At 39.0% G+C, this 26,959-nt stretch overlaps 2 protein-coding genes across 2 annotated transcripts in view; one reads left to right on the top strand and one right to left on the bottom strand.

Annotated features, from left to right (window-relative positions):
* Positions 1-2,395: 2,395 nt before the first annotated feature.
* OIP5 (Opa interacting protein 5) lies at positions 2,396-16,367 on the bottom strand. The gene is made up of 5 exons (XM_044662197.1): positions 15,941-16,367; positions 13,161-13,227; positions 8,674-8,796; positions 4,113-4,194; positions 2,396-2,494 (listed from the first exon to the last, which is right to left on the bottom strand). The coding sequence occupies exons 1-5, from the start codon at positions 16,365-16,367 to the stop codon at positions 2,396-2,398; spliced, it is 798 nt and encodes a 265-aa protein (XP_044518132.1).
* A 374-nt stretch (positions 16,368-16,741) lies between these two features.
* NUSAP1 (nucleolar and spindle associated protein 1) overlaps positions 16,742-26,959 on the top strand; it is a 30,147-nt gene continuing 19,929 nt past the window's right edge. Inside the window, exons 1-4 of the mRNA XM_044662196.1 lie at positions 16,742-16,834; positions 20,682-20,750; positions 24,556-24,694; positions 26,717-26,815. Of these exons, the coding sequence (XP_044518131.1) occupies positions 16,742-16,834; positions 20,682-20,750; positions 24,556-24,694; positions 26,717-26,815 (400 nt within the window). The remainder of the gene's footprint in view (positions 16,835-20,681; positions 20,751-24,555; positions 24,695-26,716; positions 26,816-26,959) is intronic.

The raw sequence follows: 26,959 nt of genomic DNA, 5'->3' as shown, positions 1-26,959 counted from the left end.
TTTAAAAAAAAAGTCTTAAGGAATAAGATGATTCAAATTATAGAACATTTAAAATAGAACTCAATATCTCCACCTCTCCCCCTGAATACATCTCCAGTTACCCAGGCTTGCTGTCTCTCTGGCTGACTTCCCATACCCTACATTTCTGATCTGTTGATGAGGAAACCAGGTGGCAATTCAGTAAATAAAAGCACTGCCTTTCCTCTTTCTTTTTAATGTTTTCCTTCTGTTTGCATTGTTATGTATCTTTTTTTACACATTTCCCCCCACATTATGGCTTCTATTAGAATGTAAGCTTGAGGATGAGGGATGGTGTTTTTGCCATTCTCTAGCCCCAATATGGTACCTGGCACAAACAATACCACCCGTATGAATAGCTCACATTTACATAGTACTGTCAAGTTAATAAAACCCTTTTTTCTCCACAGCTTTGTAAGGTAGATAATAAAAGTCTGAACTTGTCTGCATTTTACAGAAAATCATAGGTAAAATCCCAGGGATCATACAGATAGCAAGAGGGGGGAGCTGTGTAGTGGAATTTTACAGCAAATTTCTCTAGTAAAGGTCTTAATTTTCAAATATATGGGGAGGAAACTGGGCCAAACTTATAAAAATAAAAACCACTCCTCAGTTGATTAAAGATCAAAGGATATGAATGAGCAATTTTTCAGAAGAAATAAAAGCTACCAAGTGAAAAAAATGCTCTAAATAGCAACTAATTAATTATGTAAATTAAACAACTCTGAGGTACCATCATCTCACACCCATTAGATCAGCTTATAGAACAACAAGAATATGACATGCTGGAGGGAGAGTGGAAAAATAGGGACACTGTTGGGAGTTGTGAACTGATCCAACTATTCTGGAGAACAATTTGGAACTGTGCCCAAAGAGATTTAAAACTGTGAATACTATTTGACCCAGCAAAAGAGAACAAAGAATACTTACATGTACAAAAATATGTTGTTCGGTTATTTTAAAAAAATTATGTCCAACTCCATGACTTCATCTGGGGTTTTCTTGGCAAAGATACAGGAGTACTTTGTCATTTCCTTCTCCAGCTCATTTTACAGATGAAGAAACAAATAGGGTTAAGTGACTTGCCCAAAGTCATTGTGTTGTTTGGAATTCAGGGAGGTGCCATTTAAAAGTATTTACAAACTTCCTGTGGACATGTGGGGGACTTTGAGACTACATTTTCCGTGATCCAATGGGTTTCCAGTTTCTGACATGATTACATCAGACAACGGGGAACCAACATAGAGCTTGACTTAAATTTAGGGGTGGAGCGGAGGCTCTCTCTCTCTCTCTCTGGCGTACGAGACTAAGGAAGATGGGTGGAGATATGGACGGGCAGCATTTTAAAAAAGTCAGGCGTGGTCGTATATAATTTTTAACATGGCTTTAATTAAATTATTATTTTCCCTCATAACTTTAGCCTTTATCATTTTTAATTTTTAATCATTACATCATACAGCTTGTAAGTGTCTGAATCTGAATTTGAACTCAGGAAGATGAATCTTCCTGATCCCAGGTTTAACACTATCCACTGCACCACCTAAGCTACCTCCAAAGATATTTATAGCAGTATTTTTTGTTGTGTGAAGAACTTGAAAACTGAGGGGATCCTGACGGATTGGGAGATGGCTGAATAAGTTATAGCTGACTGGCAAATTCCTTTGTAATAAATAAATACACAGCACATCATAATTTTTTCCATGTTCTTTTAATAACTTATAGCTTTAAAAAAATAAGTGTTCTGTGAAGATTAATAGATAGGAAAAATAAAAAATGCAAGAAACAAAATGCAGTATGTCAATATTTACACATACAATTACTTGGTATAGGGTTAAAATTTAATTACAAATGTCTCATTTACTTTCAATTAATACTTCAAACAAAAGACACATTTTGAGGACATTCATGTATATTAAGTTTGGGGCACATATAGCCCACTATAATTACTAATAACCATTGAACTTATATTGTCATTAAACATTTTCTTTTATTAAAAAAGCTGACATTGATAAGCTGAAAATGTTTTTTAACCCTAACTATTCTGAAGCACCACAAAATGGTTAACATCAAAGGGAAGTTTCAATCAGCTTATCTGGTAAAAAATGTTCTTGAAGACAAATTACTTTATAAAATTTGAATCTTGAGGTATATTCCTGGTTTTTGGAAGCTTTGTCCTTATCTCCTTACTTTCCAGTTTCAATGTATGAATATGTCTGGTTAATCAAAACAGAAGGATAACTTAGTTTGGAGAAAGTGTCTTTTTATGTCCCAGAAATCGGCCAAAGTCAAGACAGGATGCCACAGGCACCATTAAATACTTCCTGAACTCCCAGTACAGGATGCACTTACTCTTCAAAGTTTGTTTCTGATTCAAATGTTACTCTAGCTCTACGTCCAATGGTCCATGGATTATTGTCTTCAGATCCTGAATTATTGTTGTTAAGTTTGAGTCCATCATCAGAATCTTCTCTTTTAGCTAGGAAGCAAACAGTAATCCAAAACATTCAGCATGCATTAAGCTATCTGGTGGTAAAAAAGCATACTTACATATAAGTGAAGTCATTGACAATACCTTTTCTTTTTAAACCCTTACCTTCCATCTTAGAATCAGTTCTAAGTACCAGTTATAAGGCAGAAGAGCAGTAAGGGCTAGGCAATAGGGCTTAAGTGACCTGTCTGGGATCACACAGCTAAGAAGTATCTGAGGCCAGATTTGAACCTAAAACATCCCATCTCCAGGACTGGCTCTATTCACTGAGCCACCTTACTGTCCCAAGGGCTTATTCTTTCATGCTCCTCAATACCCTGGACATATTTCTGGATTTCTCATGGCTCCTTTTAATTTTTCATTTCATAGCATTTTTTTTTAATTAGCCAAAACTGATTTTTCATTGCCAATTTCAGACTATCATTCTGACACCATCATTACACAGCACTGCTTCTTTGGGTTCTCTGCCTCCTTCAGGATCACACAAACCGAATTCTTGGGACAGTCATGTTCTGGACTCCTTGTCTTTTCTCCCTCTTTCTCAAGGAAATCAATGCCTAGAGCTCACCATCTTCCTCTTAGTTCTCATACCTGGGAGGACTTCAGGAAACATACTGGTATCTTTTAAAATACCCTGGCTTCCCCATTTTGCTTCCCATCTCCTACTCATTAGTATGTCTCCATCTCTGCCACCCTAAGGGAAAGTCATATCTCAGATCTTATCATCCTCCCTCATTGGGGTATCTCCAGGATCTTGAACCCTGTATTTCTTCTCTCTGATCATAACTTCTTCATATCCCTTCAGTCTCTCTACCTGTCTGCCCCACTCTTCTTCATCCTCACCATGTCTTAAAGTTCCTCCAACCCTCCCTGTTTTGCTAGGTCAGTGCTTATACTAGTTTTACATTTTTCTCCAAACACAGTCTTGGCTGAAGATTTCAACTATTTCACTGCTAAATCTAATGCTTTTTCCTCAGCTTCCAACTTCTTGATTTTTCTTTTAATTAATTTCTTAATTAATTACTTTTTTCAAATGAAAAGAAAAATCCATGCCCTGGGAGTGAGGAGGGAAAGAACAGGCATCACGTATCCTCAGTGACTATCTCTTCTAGGACGAAAGAGAACCTCACTCCAAAGAACTCCAACTCCACCTCTATAAAGAGAGTTGCCCCAAGTTTCCAAACATTTTGCTTTCTGTCCCCTACCATGCCCTCTACAGTCTATGTTCTGACCAAGCTAGTTTATTAGTGCTTCATCTCCTACCTTTATTCCTTAGATCAATTATCCATTATTCATGAAATGTACATCTTGCCTCAGCCTCCTAAGCTTTCTTCAAGTTCTGGTGCCACCACCTCCTACCTGAAACCTTTCCTAAACCATGTATTTACTAATATGTATAGATGCTGTATCCCTTGGATAGAACATACAGTTTCATGATACAGACTGTTTTATTTTTGACTTTTTATCTCTAGCCCCTAGCACATAGCTGGCCCTTAAGAAATATTTTAAAAATTCAAAGCTATCTACCCAAGATCCATTTCTATTAGTTCATATCATCAAGAGGATTATATTCAAAAAAGAAACATATCACAAGATGAAAGCTTACCTTTGAAATTTCTTCATTTAGACGCTTAATGGGAAATTCCATCTCTGTTGCATTTACTATAGATTTTGTTTTTAAAAGATAGCTGTAAGAACACAATCAAGTCATTAATATTATGTTTCCTTTATGTAACAGGGTAGGTATATTCCAGCAACACTGCTTATAAAATCAATTAATGTAGAGCAAATTCTACATTATTACTGACCATTATAAAACAGAGGCCAGAGGAGGGACTGAGGGATCTAAGGTCATAGTGAGAATAAAGAAAAATTTCTGTCATATGACAGATAAAAGGAAGAGTAGAATTTAGGTGGGAAATGACAATAGTGGAGAGGAATAAGGTATGGCAATAAATAAAATAAGGAATAAGGTAATTCTTGGGATCCTATGAAGAAAAGAAACCCAGGTCCAATTAGTGGCACCAGGAAAGTAGCTACTCTCATTCCTTACCACCAATTCCCAACTTACCCCCCACCCCATCCACCCTATCCCTAATCATAATAGCTTTCCCTCAGTGTAGGTATTTCTGAGCCTAAAATTTGGAGTGTTTACTAACACCAGGTAAGTGAAGACTGATTTGGGCAGAGGGTGTCTCTGCTCCCAAATCCCTGCTATGGTTATGGGGAATGATATACTTCTGGCATCTCTGAAAGATATTTCTGGAAGAAACGCTACTACATATGGCAACATGGTTGTATAGTACAATAAGTACAATACCTTAATACAGATATATTATGGCTTAAATAGGCCAGGTGGAAGGCTTATCACTATAACACTATATAAAAAATGTCTTTGCAAAGTGCTAAATTACTTAAGGGTTATATTTTTAAACAAATGTTACAAAGTATTTTTCCTTCAGTGAGAAGTAGCACGTTATAGAAAAGAGCATCGGACTCTGAGGAGGCCTGGTAACCCATTCACTAAATGACCTTAAACAAGTCATTTAACCTAGGTATTTGCAATACCTACTGCAGTTTTTGAAAGAAAAATGTAAACTTTAAAGCACATAAAAATGCAGGTTCAGAGGATTATCAGATTTAAAACTAGAAAGAGCCTTAGAACATCTAGAATAACCCATTCAGTTTACAAATTAAGAAACTGAAGTCCCATTCTTGTCATTCAGTTTTGCTTTTGCTTGTCTCTAGAAATTATAAGTGGCTCTACAAATTGTTCTTGAAGCAATATGTTAATAACAACATACCTACTAAATTGGTGATCTTTGAGAAATTATAGTCAATTTTAAATGATTCTAATAAAGAGATGTAATATAAATACCACACAGGACACTATAAAACAGCAGTAATATAAAATTATTAGTGCTTAATTGCTACTCTAGAGCCAACCTCAACCCTATCTAGTACAGGCCCATGAGGAGAGGTGCTCAGAGCACCAAGGGAAAGACAGTAAACTCTGGGGCACAATCTTGATTATAACCTGCCCACAATCCCTCTACATCAGGGTTGGTAGATGTACAAGAATGGAATCTCAGTTGGCTGTTTTCTGTGGTAGTTGTTGGGAAGCAAGGGGAGGATTAGTTTTCTATTTTCCCGCCTATCAGATTGCTGCTACTGGTATTTTTTGGACTGGATTTCTCCAACAGAATGATGGCTCCTGAACTCTATTCCACTAATGAGAGTCATGAAAATTTTGACTTGCTGTTTCTGACCAGCAGCAGTTCAATCTGCCTTAGGCAGCCCATGATGGGTGGTGGTGGTGGTGGTGGTGGTGGGGGACCTATTATCTTGATGGTAAGCTTGGTGGTACACACATCCAATCAGCATTAGCCCATCTGTAGAGAACCAGGCCCAGAACTCCAATAGCAGGTCAGTCATGTGCCCCTCTACCCCTACCTACTGCCTGCATTTTGACAGCTTCCACAGTGACTGGTGGAGCTACTTGAGCTCAGTTCAATAAAACCAGTAATATCATTAGCATTGCATATATCCTGGAGAGGCAATGTGGTGAAACTGATAATAAAATTCTGGTCTTGGAATCAATGAGATGTGGATTTAAATCCTGCCTCAAACTTAAATTTTGTGACTGGGGCAAGTCATTGGACTGTTTTGTCTCCTTATCTACAAAAGGACAATAATAATACTTGTACTACCTACCTCAAAGGGTTGTTGTGAGAAAGTGCTTTGCAAAGTTTAAAATATTGCTGTTAAGTACACTTCAGTTATTTCTTATTTTTACTAAGACAAAACCTCAATTCTAATACTATTAAACCAATTTTTTTCTCTAGAAAGGATTTTTACAGAATTGTGGTCATGCACTTCCATAATTCTGTATGCCCCTTTCTGGAAAAAAGCTATGTAAAAAACCACAAACTCCATACTATTTACATATTGTTTTAAAATATGTGATTTATCTTTGTGGTGGCAAAAAATTGGAAAATGAGGGGAGGCCCTCCGATTAGGGAATGGCTAAACAAATTGTGGGTATATGTGATGGAATACTATTGTGCTCAAAGGAATAACGAACTGGAGGAATTCCATGCGAACTGGAACGACCTCCAGGAATTGATGCAGAACAAAAAGAGCAGAACCAGGAGAACATTATACACAGAAACTGATATACTGTGGCACAATCCAATGTAATGAACTTCTCTACTAGCAGCAATGCAATGACCCAGGACAATTCTGAGGGACCTATGAGAAAGAATGTTATCCACATTCAGAGGAAGAACTGTGGGAATAGAAACACAGAAGAAAAACAACTGTTTGATCACATGGGTTGATGGGGATATGATTGGGGATTTAGACTCCAAAATGATCACCCTAGTGCAAATATCAATAATATGGAAATAGGTCTTGATCAATGACACATGTAAAACCCAGTGGAATTGCATGTTGGGTACAGAAGGGGTGGGAGAAGGGGAGAGAAAGAACATGAATCTTGTAACCATGTTAAAAATAATCTAAATTAATTAAATAAAATCTTCCAAATTAAAATAATAATAATAATAATATGGAAATAGGTCTTGATTAATGACACATGTAAAACCAAGTGGATTTGTACATCATCTATAGAAGGGGGGTGGGAGAGGGAAAGAACATGAATCTTGTAACCATGGAAAAATATTCTAACTTAATTAATTAAAATTTCCCAGGGGAGAGAGGGGGATAAATAAATAAAATAAAAGCCCTTCACAAGCAAAAAAAAAATATGTGAATTATATATGTATGCTAATATAAACATCCTCTGCTTTTGAGTTCCTTTTGGATTTCTTTTACTTTGATACTCTTTTCTCTTTTGATTTTATGGCTGTTGTTTTTAATGTAATCATGGTATATATTCAAATATCACAATCTATTTGGCTATTTCTCCCAATCATTGCATTTATGTTATTTCTAATTATTTTCCCATTACAAATATATTCCATACATGAACATTTCCATACATCCACAGTACATGAGACTTTTAGAAAAGTCCATCTGACCCAACTCCATCTGTTTATAGATAAAAAAGACTGAGGAGATCCAGAGAATAATCTGCCAAAAACCAGAGCCCTACTAGTGGGAGGGCCAGGCCTTGGTCTCAGTTCTTTTGATTCTTGACCCAGTGCTCTTTAACTGCTTCACTTAATTCTGAACAGAAATTTCATCATGGCAGAAACTAGAAACTGGTTTCCAAACTGTAGGACTACCGGATTTTATTACCTTGAATCTGCTGATGGAAAGGAACTATAAAAATCATGTGTTTTTAATGGAGTTAAAGGATGTCACTAAAAAAAGAACTGGCAAAATAAAATGTGAATTTTCTGCCTATTCAATACTTGAGAACCTAGCTCATATGCTCAAATTAATTAGATGGAAAAAACAAATGATTTCTTTAAGAATAATAATGATAGTTAGTACTTATGTAGTGCTTTTAAGTTTTATAAAGCACAGCATATTACCTCATATTTCTTGCACTATTGAAAACAATGAGGGGGCAGCTAGGTGGCTCAGTGGATAGAGCCTGAAAGAGATTCAGGCAGGTCTTAGCCTCGGGAGCATCAGCTCTGGTGGGATTCTTGGTGTTCTTGGCCTTGTGTGCATTGAAGGCTCTCAGCAGTTTTCAGTGTCTTTTGGCTCTTTGGAATTCGACTTCCTACACTGGAGACTCAGGCTGAAGAGGGACGCTTACTCAGGTGAGACTCTTGCATCCTAGGCGAGAGAAACTGCCCTTTTTGGTTTTTGGTTGCTGGACCGTCTGACTGGAGACACTCTTGTGGACTAGTGAGATTCACATTCGGATTTGTGGCCTAGAGGCACTAGGATTAGGACTTAAAGTATTTTTAGCTAAGTGATATTTTCTAACCTTCCTATATTTCCCACTTTAATATCTCTACCTTGCTGTAAATAAAGCTACTAAACAGACTACTACTGACTCATAGTTTAATTTTTATAAACAGCAACCACAACAACTTCTTTTTCACTCATAAATTTAGTCAAACTATTTTTAACCCCTACACATTTATAGGCCCTGTTCTTAATTTAGTTCTTGAACTTCATCCCTACCACAAAGCATCCTTCTCCCCTGAACATTTTCATTTATTTAATAAAAATTAAAGTCTACTTACCACACAATGCTGTTCTTAAAAAGGCAGAAAAGACCCTTCAAGTCAGAAAAGGCAGCATATGTAGAATAAAGTCTGAAGCCTACAGAATGTCCACAAGACTGGCAGAATAAAGGGTTGTAAGTACTGGGGAGAGGAAAAAAAAAAGGACAGTACTCCAGAAGATTAGAAAAATTGTAACACAAAAGTTAATCAGTCTCAGGAAGCAACTCTGTTTCCACTGTCCCCTTCTACCATCCACTTCTTTTTTTCCTTTTTTAATTTAACCCTTACCTCTGTATCTTAGAATTGATACTAAGTATTGGTTCCAAGGCAGAAAAGTGGTAAGGGATAGGCAATGGGATTGCCCAGGTCACACAGCTAGGAAGTGTTTGAGGCCAGATTTGAAGCCAGAAGTTCCAGTCTCCAGACCTGGCACTTTATCCACTGAGCCACCTAGCTACCCCTCTATCATCCACTTCTGGAACCATAATCAAATTACTTTTGTCAATGCTCCTAGAAAGAGTGTGTCAATCTAGCCTCCTAAGGTCTACTGACCATCCTTATAATTTTCCAGACCAACTTCTCTCTCCCTTAGCCACCATTCCCCAATATGTATTCTCTTACTCATTCGAATACAAGCTCTTAAAGGCAGGGGCTATTTTTGCTTTTGTGCTTAGTATATCATGAACAAGTAATAAGTGCTTTTTCATTCATTCATTGCATTGGCATAAAAATACAGCCAGTCATTAATCATTTATTAAGTGCCTACTATGTACCTGCCCCAACACCTCCCCAGGGAGTACCTCTACCCCTTATCCTTTCCTTTCATAGGACAGGAGGCTTCCCACTTGACATGGGGCTGATGCTGCTGAAATGCAATTAAAGCAATTGATTTTCTAGTGCTGGTATTTATTGACTACCGTGCAGAAGGGCTATCTTTCTATTCACATCAAACCTGTGCTGAGTGCTAATGAAAAAAGATAAAGATAGTCCCTGCCCTCAAGCAGCTCACAATCTAATAAGGGAACAGGTAGGTAGTAGGTAAACAATTAATCTTGTAAAACAAGGCAGGATGAATTGGAGATAATTAGTAGAAGTCCCTAGGATTGAGAAGGATCAGGAAAAAGGCTTCCTGTAGTAGGTGAGATTTTAGCTGGGGCTTGAAGAAAGCCAGGGAAGTCAGAAGATAGAGATCGGGACAGAAAGAATTCCAGGCAGGCAGGACAACTAGACCAGAGATAGAGCATCTTGTTGGAGGGAAGCAGAAACCAGTGTCACTGTATGCTACATATTAGGGTGGGAGGTAAGTGGGGAAGGTGGAAGAAGATGGAAAAGTTAGGAGTGGGTCAGGTTATGTTGAACCCCAAAAGATTTACATTCGACCTTGGTGGTGATAGGAAGCCCCTGGAGTTGGCAGAATGGGGTGGTAACACAGTTAGACCTTGACTTTAGAAGATCAACATGGCTAAATGGAGGATGGACTGGAGGAGGGACAGGCTTGGGGCAAGGAGCCCTACTAGAAGGCTACCCATAGTTCTGGCCTGAGGTGAGGAAGGCCTGTACAAGGCAGGGTTAGATGAGAGAAGGGGAACTATACAAGAGATGTCACAAAGGCAAAACCAATAGTACTTGACCACAGATTTGGATATTGTGGGAGGGTGAGAGTAAGTGAGAGAGGTTGACACATAGGTTGGGAGCTTGGCAGTTCTCTCAATAGTAATAGGGAAGCCAAAGGTGAAATTTGAAAGGGGGAACAGTTAGGGGAAAAGATAAATTCAGGTTTGGACATTATGGAGTTTAAGATGTCCAATAGCTGTCTATTAGAGATAATAGACTAGAGGTCCAGAGAAAGGTTATGACTAAATAAGAGAATATAAATAATAAATTAAAATAATCAGCATAGAAATAACAACTAAAACCATGGGTAAGCTAGCCTAATGAAAGAAATGTCAATAATGACTGCAAACATCAATCCTAGATGTGTTTTAATTGTTATAATTATAATTGAAAAGGTAAGAAATTATACAGTAGCATCAATTATACAAAAGATTTAGGATCACAAATATTACAGTATAAACTTGCCATCATTATGCCAATTCCTAACTGAAGGGGAAAAAAATGAAACCAAACTTCTCCTGGTCCTGCCAATAGTCCTCAAAGAACCTCATTAGAATACTGACAATAAAGTGAAAAACAACTTTATTTGAATACAATGATAATAATATAAGACCAGTGGCATTCAAGGCCCTTTACAAACTGGATCTAATCTACCTTTCAAGCCACATTTCCCACATACATCCAGCCCAAATGAACTTAACACACAATCTCAGAGTTGGATGGCACCTCAGAAACCAATTTAATTTAATAAGAATTTCCTGAACATTTGCTGTGTGCTGGGAAAAAAAAGACAAAAATCAACCAGTCTCTCTGGTCAAGTGTAGAATCCTGCTCCATCTAGTAGCTGGCAAGTGGTTAGTTGTCCAGCCTTTTAGTTAAAGATTTCCAATAAAGGGAGCAGCTAGGTAGCACAGGCTTGGAATCAGGAGGACCCAGGTTCAAATTTGATCTCAGATACTTCCTAGCTTTGTGATCCTGGGCAAATCATTTACCCCTGTTTTGTCTACTCCTTGCCTTTATGTCTTATAGTTGTTACTAGGATAGAAGGTCATGGTTGAAAAAAAAGAAAAGCCCTTTGTCTTTAACATTCATAATTGGCATTAGTTAAGTTTGAACTCTAATGCTCAAGGCATTATTATTTTAGGGATCACTTGTGACTCTATTCGTAGTTTGTATCTATTACACACACACACACACACACACACACACACACTTTGGATGATGTGTTTTCCATATACTCACATCAATTTTTTAAGGTAATTTTTTCTTTTTTTCCTCATCAAAATTATTTCTGACTTTGCCTTCATAATTTCATTATTGGGAGTTCCCTATTCTTGAGTTTACCAGTTCCTATAGTTTTTAAAGCAAGCGATATAATCTGCCCTTTCTCTGAACCCACTGAAATTTGCTCTAATCCCAAAATGTAAAGTCCTTATCAGGCTAGCTTATTTTTCTCCTCTCATGAACTCTATGATAGAACGGTCATTTGACCCCAAGATGCCCATCATGTCTACTTCAGCAATCATTTCTTTTTTAATGGCTAGATATGACCTGGGGAGTTACAAAAGAACTGTGTTTAAATCCTGCTTCAAGATTTATGACAAAGGAAGCTCTCCACCTCCAGAGAAAAAACCGGTAGAATCAGAATACAGATGAAAACATGACTTATCCCTTATTTATTTGGGTATATGATCTGGGATTTCAGTTTTATAAGATTATTCACTTGCAAAAATGAATAATATGAAAATGTTTTGTGTGACAATACATAAGCCAGGTTGAATTGCTTGAGAGGGAAAAAGACAATTTGGATCATATAACTTTGGAAAACTTATGTGGAAATCTACTATCCCCCCCCAAAATAAATAATAAAATAAAAAGTGCCAGTCCAAAGAAAATCCTACCTCAAACACATTAGGTGATAATCTTTATTTGCATCAGTTTCCTTATCTGTAAATTGAGGTGCTGGACTCAGTGACCTCTAAGTTCTCTGCTAGCTCTAAATCTATGATCTTATGTCTACAATAACGTTCCCTTTATTACCTTCTCCATCTTGGAAGGATGAAATTATTAAGACAAGTCATGAATTTTGTAGCTGCTCTGCTTTTGGCAGAGAGAGCTCCAGCAGATGTCATGATTTCATGCTGGGTCTGTCAAGTTTCCTGAACAAATTGCTCCTTCTGTATAGGTAAATCTATAACACAGATTTATATATAAGGAAGTTAGCCTAGCAGTACTAGATCTCAAACTGCATTACAATTCAGTACACATCAACACAATCTTGTACTGAATAAGAAAGTGTTGTGGCAGTAGAGTAAATTAGGTACACAATACATCATCTAGCAATCTAGTGTTTGATAAACTCAAAGATCCAAGCTTTTGGGAACTCACTATTTGACAAAAATCATTTGGAAAACAGTTTGCAGAAACTAAGTATTGACCAACATTTCACATGATAAGGTAAAAATAGTACAAAGGATGCTATTATAAGCAAACTAGGGGAGCATGGAAAATTATACCTGAATGGAGAAGGGAATAATTTATGGACCAAAGAAGAGACAGAGAGCATTACAATATAGACAATGGATCATTTTGATCCAATATGGCCAAGATTAGAAGGAAAGCAGAAAACTGGGAAAAACTTTTACAGCAAGTTTCTCTGATAAAAGCTTTTATTTCTCAAATATATAGAAAACTGAGTCAAATTTATAAGCATATGAATCATTCCCCAATTGACAAATGGTCAAAAGATATGAACAGGCAGTTTTCAGAAGAAGAAATCAAAGCTACAGTCATATGAAAAAATGGTCTAAATCAGTACTGACTGGAGAAATACAAATTAAAATAACTCTGAGGTACCAGCTCATGCCCCATTTCAAACAATTAGTACCTACCTGCCCAGAAGAGCACCTTCAATGCCAACCAGTAAGGATTTATCCAAAATGACATTATTTGTGATTCCTGGGGAGAAAAACACTAATAAGAATCTGACTCTCTACTAGTATTAATTGGATTTCTCCCATCTACCATCTTCTAGCCTGGTTCATTCCTACTTCACCTTTTCCAAGAAAACAGCAAACAATTATTAAGCTCCTTTTAGATGCAAGAAACTGTGTGTTAGGCTGTGGATACAAAGACAAAAGGAATAAAAAAAGAGTCCTTGACCTCATACTATACTATAGGTACACAACAAAAGGGATGATTTGAGAGGGGAGGTAACACTAACAGAGGTTATCAAGGAAAGATGGGTCCTAAACTGAACCTGGAAGTTAAAGGCTGGGCAGACCAAGCTAAGGACTGAGTATATTCCAGTCATGAGAAAAGGTTTATATGAAAGTACACAAATGTGAAGTAAAATATTTGGCCAATCTTCACTTTGGTTGGAACTTAAAAGAAATAAGTGTGGAAAAATAGGTCAGAAGCAGTTTGTGGAAAAGGAAATGAAAAAGCTGAGGATTTTATATTTTTTCCTAGGGGCAAAAAGAATCAATAAATGTTTCTGAGCAGGGAAGAGTCAGGTCTGTGTCTGAAGTTTGGCAGGTCTATGGAGGGCATGTTAGATCAGGAAAAGTGTAGAAAGAAAGCTATTAGGAAGCTATTGTAATAGAGGGAGTAAATTGTAATAGATAGAGAAGACTTGAACTTGGACGTTGAGTGTGGGAAAGGAAAAAACTGGAGAGATGGCTAAGAGCATGCTGTAGAACGACTGGTTCATTATATGTAGGGGTAGGAAGCAGTGAGAGAGAAACAAAGACAAGAACACATCCTAGGTTACACCTTACAATCTTCAAAGTACATGGGCAAATTTGAAGGGCAGGGTTGGAGAAGAGTGGGAAGTAATTGGTTCCATTTGGAACACATTAGGTTTAGATACCTGGTGACATTCTAGTAATGCCACTATTATGCTATGCTTTGTATGACTATTAACTCCAGGGACTAGGGGTAGATATGAACATCTGGGGCTTATGTATGTACTGATGATAATTAAACATATGGAAAGTGATCATCAAGAACACAGTACAGAAAAGTCAGAGAACAGGGCCCAAGACAGAACCTAGGAAGATACCCACAATGTATGGGTCTAGCAAAAGAGAGTAGCATTCAGATAGTTTAAAGAAATGGAGAAGGGGGCAGCTGCATAGCTCAGTGGATTGAGAGCCAGGCCTAGAAACAGGAGGTCCTGGGTTGAAATATGGCTTCGGACACTTCCTGTGTGACCCTGGGCAAGTCACTTAACCCCCATTGCCTAGCCCTTACCACTCTTCTGCCTTAGAACCAATACATAGTATTTATTCTAAGATGGAAGGTAAGGATTAAAATAAAAGAAGAAGAAAAGCAGGAGAGCAGTATTCTAGAAATCAGTGGAGATATTAATATATATATATATATATATGTATGTATGTATGTAGGTATGTAGCTTAGATTTATTTTTGCTTTTTCTTTATATACCCACTACTTTGCACACTGCCTGGCATTTAACAGGTGTTTAATAAATATTTGCTGATATTGACTGCCTACTTTGGAGAAGACAAGGGACTTCATTCGCTCCCTGGACTTTTTGTTTCTGGGATTTTCCTTTTCCCACTTATCTGCATGGTTGAGCAAAACAGTTTTGAGGGTTGAGAAACTTAGAGGTCCACAACCCAGAGAATTCTTGGTATTCTGCTTGAAGCACAGCATTTTAACAACAGAAGACTGAGCTAGAAAGAAACCTAAACCCTTCCTTTTACAAATGAAGAAAACTGAGGCCCAAAAAGACTAAGTGATTTACCCAGGGTCATATAAGTGGAAACAGACAGATGGAATCTGAATTAGGAGCCTCAGATTAATCCAATATCCTTTCTACTAGCTGGTAGGGCTGCCTCAATGTAAATTAATTTTTCACCCCAAAGAGATCCAGACTGGATCTCCAGGGGCTGTGACACCTCTGAGGCTTAAATTTACTATGGAGGGAACACAAACTTAACCAACACTAATTTCACAAGGCTGTTAAGAGTAGCTAATGAGATAATTTATGTAAACTGCTTTGCAAATCTTAAAGTTCTCTATAAACTTTTGTTAAGTTTGAGCTGCTTATGGAGGGAACACAAACTTGTCTAGCACCAATTTCATAGGGTTCTTAAGAGGATTAAATGAGATAACACCTAAAATGCTTTGAAAACCTTAGTTTTACACAAAGACTAGTTATTATTATTGATATTTAATAGGAGGCTTAAGTTGCCTGGATAATGGAGGGAGCACAGACTTATCTAGCACCAATTTCACAGGGCTTAGTTAAAAGGAACAAATGAGATAACATATGTAAACTGCTTAGCACACCCTAAAGCTCTAGTTATTTTATTTAACCCACTACATCTAGCAGTTCCCTAGACCCATAGTTCACACCCCCAATCAGTATTCATCCACCGGGAAACCACTATGCCTATGTCTCCTCAAAACCTCGTGCCCAGTTCACTCCTTCCGTATATGTAGTTGGTCTCTAATTTAGTAAGTATATATAAAGTGCCTCCTATGTGCCAGGAATTGAGTTAAGCCTAGTCCTGTTAGGATTTCAGATCCTGTGTCCTTCCGGTAGTAGTATCCACAGGCGCCCAGCACTTATGAGACGCCTCTCATTCATTCATTCCTAAGCTGGGGAGCAAGGGGCCCTTTCCCTCCCGCCCGCCACACTCACGGTTGAAGACGAGGATGCTCAGGGGGCGCGTCTCCTCCCCGCAAAAATGCACTGAGTCTCCAAGTACGGCGGAGCAGTCCAGGCAGTGGAACACCACGAAGTTCTCCAAAGGCCGCGAGGCGGTAGGCTCCTGCAGGGCAGAGGGCCCAGGCATGGCCTTGTCGCGACGGAGACCCGGGGGGCGGGACCTCTTAGCCGCGTGCATGTCCCACTCCACGGAGGTGGAGGAGGAAGGCTCCTCCCCGGCCACCGGCTCCTCGGACTGGCGGCCCTCCCTAGCGGCCTTCTCCTCCAACTCCTGGAAGATCTGACTGAGCGGCTTCGAGACGGTCTTCTTCCCGGACCTGCGGGGAGCCGCCGCTGCAGGTTCCTCTTCCGCCTTGGCCACAGAGCGCGGACTCGGCTTCCGACGCAAAGTCCGCCTCATAGTCGGACCCGGTGCGAACAACCCTGGGAGATCTGTCTGGGGCGCGGGAGTGTTGAAGAGAGTCGGGGTCGGAGACTCAAACGCGTGGAAGGAGGATGACGCGCCCAAAGAAACAAACCCAGACAGGTCGAGCCAATCGTATTGGCGGAAGTAGGGAACGGAAGCAAGGTAGGCTCTGCTATTGGCCGAATGCAGGCAGCCCCTCCTCCCTAACAACCTTAACCAATGGGAAGGTGGCATCTCTCAATTTAAACCGTCGGACAGAAGTTAGCAAATAACGTTTCCGGGTGTGGCGCGGGAGTTTTGAACGGTAGCAGTCGGGGCTGTTACATCCTCGTAGAAGGAAGAGACGCATCCCAAAGGGTTGGAGCATCATGGCTTTCCCTTCGGCGGCGGATCTGGATTCCTTCAAGTACTGCGAGTTACAGAGCTTAGCCAAGAACATTGGCCTCCGAGCCAACCTCCGGGTACGAGGGGTCGTGGAGGGGAGGGCGTGGGAGCAGACAAAAGTCGGGGATAGCGCGAATAATCTGTAAGACTGATCCCTTCTGGCTAGGTGCCTGCTCCAAACGGCTGGGAAGGGCCGACTGGGAAACACTTTTCATTTTCATTTTTTTCAGTAAACATTTACTAAGCGTTTACAAGGTGCCAGGCCTTGTACTAAGCGCTGGAAATCGGGCAAACACAGCAAATCAGAACTTGATGTATTAATGCGTCGTTAGGCTAGACTTTAGGAAATGATGGAGCAAAATGTTAAAAGTGCTGATTAAACCTAAAACTGTGGCCTGCATACTTTACTTTTTTGGAGCTGGTTGTTAAACATTTACACACTACTACTTTAAGCTCTATCTAACACTGATCTATCCTCCGAGAGGGCTGGCCCCTCCCCTGCAGCCCGAGTAATCTGTATTCCTCCTGTTCCTGTCTATTTGTGTATGTGAGCCCTTTAAAAAAATTTTTATTTAGTTAGTTAAATTAGAACATTTTTCCATGGTTACATGATTCATGTTTTTTTCCCTTCGAGCAATTCCACTAGGTTTTACATGTATCATTGTTCAAAACCTATTTCCATATTATTATTTGCGATAGAGAGATCATTTAAAGTGAACATCCCCAATCATGTACCCATTGAACCATGTGATCAATCATGTTTTTCTTCTGGGTTTCTACTCCCATAGTTCTTTCTCTGGATGTATGTGAGCTCTTGATGGGATTTTGGTCTTGGTAGCACCAAAGCCTGGTATAGAGTGGATGCTTTATAAATGTGTAGAGTACAGATACCTGTTTTCATTAGGTTTTTCTTATAGTGCTTATTCTGTAACGTGACATATTTTACAAAAAGAATCATGGGGTTCCTTTCACTCATTGGGGTGTCATGATTATCAATAGAAACCTGAAACGAGAAAAAAGGGGGGTGGTGGAATATCAAACTGATTATCCAGGCCTTCACTTTGGATTTTAACATTTGCAAAAAGATTAAACTATCTCCTTTTATCCTCACCACAACCTTGTGAGGGAGGTACTATAATATAATCTTCATTTTACTGATACAGAGACTGTGAAGAAACTGGCTATTATTAGGTCCTAGTAATTATCAGTACATATATCTAATTCTGTATCACAGAGTTTTCTCTATATCATGGGATTTTTCTGGATGAATACTGTACTGTACACAATGGAAATGCAATAAGCCACTACTGCTTGCACAAGTTTGTCAAAATGAGATTATACACAGTACATTATTGGCTGATGGAATGAAAGGTGACCAACCACAGCACTGTGTTCTATATCCTGGACATTGGCTCATTGTTTATTGAGTGTGAGAAAGGTTTATAAGAGAGTGAGAAGGGTTTATAAAGCCTTAAAATATACATAAATAATAAAATAAATATAACCTCCACAGATTTTCACCTATGGGGGGGGGTGTCTCTGGAATGTAACTCCCAAAATAGGTGAGGGATCACTGTATTCCAAAGAGATCAAAGAAAAAGACCTATTTGCACAAAAGTATTTATAGCAACTTGTTTTGTGGTGGCAAAGAACTGGAACAACATGGTTTGTAATGAATCCTTTTCAGTCATGGTTGGCTATTAGAATTGAATAGAGTTCTTAAGTTTTGTGAAAATAGAATTAACTCTCCCTTTGTCTATTTTTAGTTAATCAAATCAAGAACTTAAAGTACCCCTACTTAGTAGCTAGCTAACCTTTAGGTAAGAGAGCTCACAAGTCACTTACTAGTTCATACCCCTGAAGGCCACAAGTACTGCTCCAACCCCTACTCCTTGGGCAGTGCTAGATAAATTGGGAGATTGCAATTGGTTCCTGTGAAGAAGGAGAGAGACAAGAAATGACGTGGAAAAAGGGGGTATAAAAGAAGAAACCAACATGGTCTGGTCTCTTTCCTTCTTTGGTTTTTCGGGTACTTTCAGTTCTTGATTTGATTAACTAAAAGACAAAGGGAGAGTTAATTCTACCTTCACAGTTTCTCAAAGTTATTTGTCTTTACACTGTTATTGTATTGATTGCTCTTCTCTTCACTTTTTTCATAATACAAGTCTTCTCAGGTTTCTCTGAAATAGTCTCCATCATTTTTAATAGCACAGTAATGTCCCAATATATTCACATGCCATAATTTGTTCAGCCATTCCACAATTCATGAACATTTCCTTAGTTTCCGGTTCTTTGCTACTACAAATATTTTTGTACATTCTGGGTCTTTTTCCTCTCTCAGTGATCTCTTCGGGGTATAGGTCTAGTGGCTGTATCCCAGTGGTGGGTCAAATGGTATGCATAAGTGTAAGATTTAAATTAGGTTTTGACTCAGTAAGAGAGTAATAAAAATGAGACAGCCATTGCTGTTTATAAAATATTAACCCCTACGACAAAATGACTGTTAACACCTTTTATTTACAACAAGATAGAGATAGTGAAAGTGGGAAATATAGGAAGGAGACAAAGCCTGGTCTAGCCTACCAGCCCTAAGTGCTAGTCTGGTGAAGTCTAGCTCAGTACCAGCAGGGGCTTCCCCAAGTCCCAATCTCCATGTGGAGTCTTCAGCCGGTGTTCCACCAACACAGAATGACTCCAAGAAAAAGCATGTCTCTACAGCTCTGCTCACCTAAACTGTATCCAAGGGAAGAGTCTCTCCAAAAGCCAAGGAAGGAACAAACTCGTCTCCAAAAAAAGGAAGGAAAGCCCCCAGACCATGCTGGTCTCTTCTTTTATACTCCTTTTACCACATCATTTCCTGTCTCCCCCTCATCCCAGAAACTAATTGCAGTCTTTCAATTTATCTAGCACTGCCCCAGGGACAGTGCTTGGGGCCTTTGGGGGTGTGAACTAGTAAGTGACTTGTGAGCTCTCTTACCTAATGGTTAGCTACTAAGTAGCGATATTTTAAGTTCTTGATTTGATTAACTAAAAATATACAAAGGGAGAGTTAATTCTATCTTCACATAAGTTTGTAACTTTTTAGGCATAGTTTTATATTACCTTAATGATTATACCAATTCACAGCTCCTGTCAACAGTATGTTAATATGCATGTTTTCCCATAGCAATCATCATTTTCTGTTTTGTCAACTTTGCCAGTATGATGATTCATCAATTCTTTCAGAATCTCAAACTGCAAAAGAGTATAAAGTTACTGTACTTAAACTTCCAGGCTAGTTAAAGAAATTGAATATGCTTAAGAGTAGTAGACTAGAATCTCTATCATATATAAAGATCCATAGGATGTAGAGCTGGATGGGACCTTAAAGATCACTTAGTTCAACCCTTTCATTTTATAGATGGGAAAACTAGGCTCAGCAAAATAAAAGTGTCTCCCCCAAGGTCACAAAAATAATAAGTACAAGAGATTTTGCTGTCTTCCTATAAAATCAGTGGGGGGGGTTTCACTGCATTGCCTTTTTTTTTTTTTTTTTTAAATCCTTATCTTCTATCTTAGAATCAATACTAAGTATTGTTTCCAAGGCAGAAGAGCAGTAAGGGCCAGGCAATGGGGGTTAAGTGACTTGCCCAGGATCACACAGCTAGGAAGTATTCAAGGCCAGACTTGAACTGAGGACCTCCTGATTCTCAATCCTCTAAGCCTCCCAGCTTCCCCTACTGCATTGCATTTTGATAAGTGATTCAAAATTGGTATTAAAGTCATATAAAGTTTAGTTTTCCGATAATCATCTAGTATGTATATATCTTATTTGGACAGTCTGCACTTGATGGTGAAAGTTGGTAGAGAAGACAGAGAATGGAGGGGAAGTGTACAAGGATTCTACTTCATTTGACTTCAGTTATAATTATTAATTCTTTATAGGGAGACAGACTTCTGAAGTCATTGAAAGAATACTTTCAAGATGAACTCAAGAAAGAAAATGAAACTCAGGTAAGTAGTCACATCTTCTCAATGGTCTATAAGTAGGCCAAAAACTAACTTTAGCAATCAGATGTTGTTCATAATTGAAGCTGACTTAAAATCTGCTCCCAAAGGGTATTTTTGGTACCGTCATGGAAGTAGCATTAGTTTCTGTGGATAATTAATTAAATAAGGGAATTTTGTTTTGAATAGTAATGCTTCTTTGTAGCAGCTATCCAAGTGCCAAATATAGAATCTGAAGAACAAATTAGAAAATTTATTGAAACTATTGACTGCCAAACTCTGCTTCATTGTGCAAAGACCAAAGGTCTCAACAAACAAGACTTTACAGGGTACCAGATTGATCACTCAATATGTCAGTGAAGTAGTCAAAAAGAAGAGAATTTTAAAATACTTAAGAGATTGTGACTGTGGTGATATATAACTATGACCTGAAAATTCAGTATTATTCTTCCCACAGATTTTCTTCCATTCCCTTATATCCCAAATAGATCAGTGTCTCTGTTCCTTATCTTTTTAAAGTCTGATTTCCTGTTGATGAATCTTCCAAGTTATTCCGAACTGTATAAGAGAGTATGGTAGGTGCTGGAGAAACAAAGTCTCACTGTTATAGAGTTCACCTTCAATTTGGGGTGTGGGGGTGAGGGTATGGCATATAAACACTTAAGAATGTGCATAATTACATAAGTGGAAAGACAGCACCAGGGAAATAAAGATGGATTTCCCATAGAGAGTAGTAAATGAACTGAGGAAGCTAGGAATTCTAAGAGAAGTGATGAAAAATTCCATGAATGGAAAAAGGCCAGTGGAAATTCATGAAGATGGAGAGAGAAGACTGAGTCCTGAGAGTACCAGCTAGGCCAGTTTGACTGGAATATAAAATGTATGAAGGAGAATAAAGCGAAATAAGTTTAGAAAGGTGGCTGGTGCAAGATTATGATCAGCTTTAAAGGACAAACCAAGTTTATAGTTATCCTAGAGGCAAAAGTGAGACATTGAAGATTTTTGAGCAGCAGAGTTAAAATGGTTAGATTTGGGCTTTGAGAAGATTACTATGACAAGTGTGCAAAGGGTGAATGAGGAAAGACAGACTAGACTGGAGGTCAGTTGGGAGACTGTTGGAATAAATGATCTGGCAATAGCTACCAACATCTAACTAGGACTAATAATCCAGTGAAAATAACAACTCAATTTCTTACTGAATTATTTATAAACATTTAATTAGCAATTATAAGCAATAGTAATTATATTTCAATCAGCTGTTAAAATCAGTTATTCCTAAACTGGTCCCTCTGTTATTTTTTTACATTCTGTTTTAGGATCCATACTGAGTTGTTTCAAAGCAGAAGAGTGGTAAGGGCTAGGCAACTGGGGTTAAGTGACTTGCCCAGGGTCATAGAATTAGGAAGTATCTGAGACCAAACTTGAAACCAGGACTTCCTGTCTCCAGACCTGGCTCTCAATCTGATGAGCCATCTAGCTATCTCTACATACCCTATTCTTTTTTTTTTTTTTTAAACCCTTACCTTCTGTCTTAGAGTCAATACTGTGTATTGGTCCCAAGACAGACGAGTGGTAAGGGTAGGCAATGAGGGTCAAGTGACTTGCCCAGGGTCACATAGCTGGGAAGTGGCTGAGGTCAGATTTGAACCCAGGACCTCCCATCTCTAGGCCTGGCTCTCAATCCACTGAGCTACCCAGTTGTTACCTACATACCCTATTCTTGAAGCCTTTCCAATTTGAAAGGTTTTCAAGAGCTTGAACTTTGATAGGATCACCTTCAAAAACCAAGAATCACCTGGGACAAGGCATTAGAGTAGAAATTTAGAAGAAATCTGTTTTCCTTAAAAGTACTCTAGTTTTTTTCCCCTGGACCAGTGATGACCAGCCTTTTAGAGATGGATTGCTGGGCCCCGCCCCATCCAAGACTTGTGCCATGCCCCTCCCCCTCCACCAAATGTTGGACATGCCCTGTTGCCCCTCTTTCCCCACAGGGGAAGGAAGAAGCACTCCTATTGGGCTGATGAGCAGAGGGGTGGGTAAAGTGAGGGATGTCCTCAGTGAGTGTAGAGAGGGGGAGGGGTGTGGCCCAAGCTCTGTGCTCACCTCTAGTTCTTTCCTGTGAGCTGCCCATTTTACCCCCTTGTGCACTCTCATTGGGCTACTGGGCAGAGGGGCGGGGGATGGGAAAAAATGTTATTAGGTGCAGTGGAGAGGGGAAGAGGAGCAGCAGTTCCCCCCAGTCCCTCTGCCTTTCTAGGATTGAATTCTGGGGGTAGGAGGTGGCCTTGTGCCCACAGAGAGTGCTCTGTATACCATCTTTGGCACCCATGCCATAGGTTTGCCATCACTGGCCTAGACCTAGTTTTAATTTAATAAAATTTTCAAATATTGCTTTTACATGTTTAACATTTATTTTGAATTCCAGTTAGAATATGATTTTTCATATGTAGTTTTTCACCCAGTGTTTTCCTATGCTTAGGGTATAATAGACTGGTTTCTCTTTTTTACATAATAACAGTAATATCTCTGTTTCCTCTCTTGAGGAGATAGACATGCTTAATGGCAAGGATAAAAAATCTGAGCAGGAAACTGTGGTTGCCTCTGTCACTACACCACTGGAAAGGGGCAAAGCAACCTCAGGAACCAGTTGCTCCAAGATGAGAGTGTGAAAAACAAGGCTAGGCTGTACCTGCTGAAAAAGGGGAATATGAATAACTATGTTGCTGGATTCTGAGGATATTAATTTAGGGCCTAATGTTAGTGTACCTGTCTAAGAAGAATATGAGGCAAAAAATGGAAATAAATTGCTGGTTTCAATGTTGGTAAATCTGTGGTGGTAAGTTTTCTGTTTGTTCCAGTCTTCTTCAGGTCCCCTGAACCAAGTTTAAAAGAACCTCACAAGGCTCCATTTTAAGTGAGGCCCATATAATGTACATGCCTAGTGCAAGAGGCCCCTACATAGAATAAATTCAGAGAAACCGTCCCTATCCCCATCCCTACACAAATGAGGCTTTGTGGCTTAAAGCTTTTTTTCTCCCTATTCTCAAACCCTAAACATTAAAGCTATCTCAAACTTTTATGGCTGATACATGTTTCAGAAAGAGATCCTTATTTCATGATAAAATGGAGAAAATTAAACATAAACTTAAACCCAAAACTTATTTTACAGTTTGATGCTGAAGGATTCACTTTCTACCTGACTCATTTACTGAAGTGGTTTGACAAATAAATCCTTTCTCTTATTGTTTCTTTCATTTAGATGTCACTTCACTTAGACCTACTGTCCTTAACATAGTATATTTTTTATCTAGACATTTCCAGTCTCTTCTTGCCCCTAGCCTTAAGGGGGACCCATGGAAGTCCTATCTTCAAGTTAGCCTCAGTGGTGGACAAAAAAAGTACCTCCCAGTTGCACGTTATATTTTAACACTGATGTTGCAGTTAAATAGCCATTTCTGTCCTGTTTGTCCCCCTGCTTTCTTTACAAATAGACTTGAGTTGGGCAGGTAGGTAGCCCATTGGATAGAAAGCCAGACCTTGAGACATAGAAGGTCCTGGGCTCACATCTGGCCTTAGAGCCTTCCTAGCTGCGTTCATTCTGGGCTAGTCACTTAGCCCCAATTACGTAGCCTTTTCCACTCTTCTGCCTTGGAACAGATTCTTAGTATTGATTGTAAGACAAAGTAAGAATTAAAAAAAACAAAACCAAGTAGACTTGAGAGAAATTCTTTCCTTACTTTTCTACTTAATTTTTCATTTCCCTCACTTTGGTACCCCTTTGATGGCTTAATGGAGCCTCTGAACTTTGTAGCAGGATCAAAGTGATCATCCTGAGTCTCACAGACAGAAGAAATGTCAAAAGGAGAATCTCTTAGCTGTCGAAGAGGCAACTGAGCCATCCGAAGACAACCAGAATAAACCAGTTTGCTCTGAAGGAAACAAAATGGAAGGTATGTAAAGTGGCTTTTCTAATTAGCAAGGGGCTATCCAAATTCAGAGCCATAAATAAATAAATCCAACAATATTAAGCACCTGCAGTAGGAGATCTACAAAGTTTAAAAAAGATAGGATTCCTGTTCTCATGACATCTTGAGGGAGCACAGTTATAACCATCTAATGCAGTTATCATAAGTTATGACTAAGTATCTGTGTAAGCAGAATGCTATGTGAGAGCCAAGGTTGGGAAGGGAAGTTGTTCTTTTTGTTTAGTTTTTTAAATAATGAAATCTGAGTATGTTTTTAGGCAGAAAGGAAGGAGCCACAGAAGAGAACCTGAATATCACAAAGAGGATGGGAGGGTGTCAAATATAAGTAGAAGAGTAGTTAGACTTGAAAGATAGGAGAGTCACCTCTTTTTAGACTAGATTTTAAAAATGAGCATGGATGGAAAACAGTTATGGAGGAAGGGAGAGGTCTTCAATCTTCCTCATAAAAGGTGAATTCAACTGCCAAGAGAAAAAGGACTGAAGTAAGATTTGAGGATGGGACTTAAGAAAGTTTGGAATCAGGGGACAGCTAGATAGCTCAGTGGACAGAGAACCAGGCCTAGAGATGAGAGATCCTGAGTTCAAATGTGACCCCAGACACTTCCTATCTATGTGACCTGGCAAGTCACTTAACCCCCATTGCCTAGTCCTTATTGCTCTTCAGCTTTGGGACCAGTTACAGTATTGATTCTAAGATGGGGGGTAGTGGGGAGAAAGAAAGTTTTGAATCGTTGCTATGGGGAGTATGAATAGGGAATCAATCACATGAATAGGACTGTTATATAAAAAGACCCGTTTGAAACTAGGTGGCATGGATGTAGAGTAGACCTTGGGCAATATTGCTTTCTTTGCTTCATTTGATGGTTTTCGAATAAGACCAGAGAAAAGTCCTAATTTCAGAGGTTAGCATGAAGGGAACTCTGAAATGACACTAAGACATAGGACTCAAGAGTAGAGGTCAGAGGCAGCAGTTGGGTTGCTCATTGGACAGAAGCCTGAAGGCAGGAGATCCTGGGTTCAAGTCTGGTCTCAGACACTTCCTAGCTGGGTGACCCTGGGCAAGTCACTTAATCCCAATTGCCTAGCCTTCACTGCTCTTCTTTTTATGAACAAATACTTACTATCAATTCTAAGACATAAGATACAGTTGTTTTTTTTTTAAATAAATAAAAATGAAAGGCAGTGCATTTCTTTAAAATGACTAACTTATGAAGCCAAGACTGGGAGGAATTTAGAGCAGGTTTGTTAGACTGGAAGAAGAGAGAAATTGAAGGATCCAAGGCGATGATGAAGGGAAAGAGTAGACTTAGGAGGAATGAGGGTATGGAAAGAAGAGAAGGAAAGTTCAAAGATTAGGACCTTGGAGGCAGAGCAGTTTCAGATAATAGGGAGGTCTAGGATGTGTCAGCCTTCATGGGGAGACTGAGGTGTGGGGGACTTGCAACTTGAATAGCAGAACAAGGAGTTGACATTATTAAGGTAAAAATTATGGAGGGTGATGTTGCAGTGGGATAGAAGAGAGAGGTGTTAGAAAAAGTCTGATCATATTTTCATCAGAAAAAAGAGATTTGTCTAGCTGTCTTAAGAACCTTGCAGACCTACTGCTTCTGCCTAAACTTTCTCTGGGTCTATTTTGCGTCTTTAGTCAGAAACCTGGAAGGTGTTTGTGACCTCCTCAGGTATTTTTGGAACATTTACAGGCATATGGTAGTTCCCCAGGTCTGTCAAGAATAGGAGAATCACATGATTTCTGCCTACTTGAAACTTATACACAAAGGGCAGAAGAAAGGGAGCTAATGTCTCCTGTTTTCTTTACTTTGGAGGAAGGCTTAAAATAGAAGAACCAATAAAACAAACAGCCTCCTCCTACCAATAGTCCCTGGGACCAAGTACATCAGGCCAAGATGCTGCAAGAAATAAACTTGCTATGTGATTTGGGAAGAAGCTTCTTTAAGTCCCTTTAACCAATCTTTCTTTCTGAACTAGGTGATACTCTTTTAAATATCTCTTCAGGAGGAAAGAGGCCTCGTAGTAGGGATGATTCGTCCAAATCTAAAAAAAGGAAAATGATATTTACAACACCAAGTAAGTTTTTAAGTAATTGTTAACAACTCAGCACTGAGTCAGAGGCAAGGAAAGTGCTTAAGGGAATGTTTTGATATTCTTTCTTCTTTGGTATTTATTTTGCCTAGTCTCCTAATATGTACATAGGCGCTGAAATGCTTGCAG

The sequence above is a fragment of the Gracilinanus agilis genome, chromosome 2 (assembly GCF_016433145.1).
Source record: "Gracilinanus agilis isolate LMUSP501 chromosome 2, AgileGrace, whole genome shotgun sequence".
Classification (NCBI taxonomy): domain Eukaryota; kingdom Metazoa; phylum Chordata; class Mammalia; order Didelphimorphia; family Didelphidae; genus Gracilinanus; species Gracilinanus agilis.
This window is presented reverse-complemented; position numbering and strand designations above follow the sequence as displayed.

Coding starts and splice junctions, on each gene's coding strand:
- OIP5 (XM_044662197.1), bottom strand. CDS start 16,367: ATGAGGCGGACTTTGCGTCGGAAGCCGAGTCCGCGCTCTGTGGCCAAG. Junction 8,797..13,160: donor GAAGGTGCTCTTCTGGGCAG/GTAGGTACTAAT, acceptor TCCTCTCCCCAG/TACTTACAACCCTTTATTCT. Junction 4,195..8,673: donor TTTAAGAACAGCATTGTGTG/GTAAGTAGACTT, acceptor GTGTTCTTACAG/CTATCTTTTAAAAACAAAAT.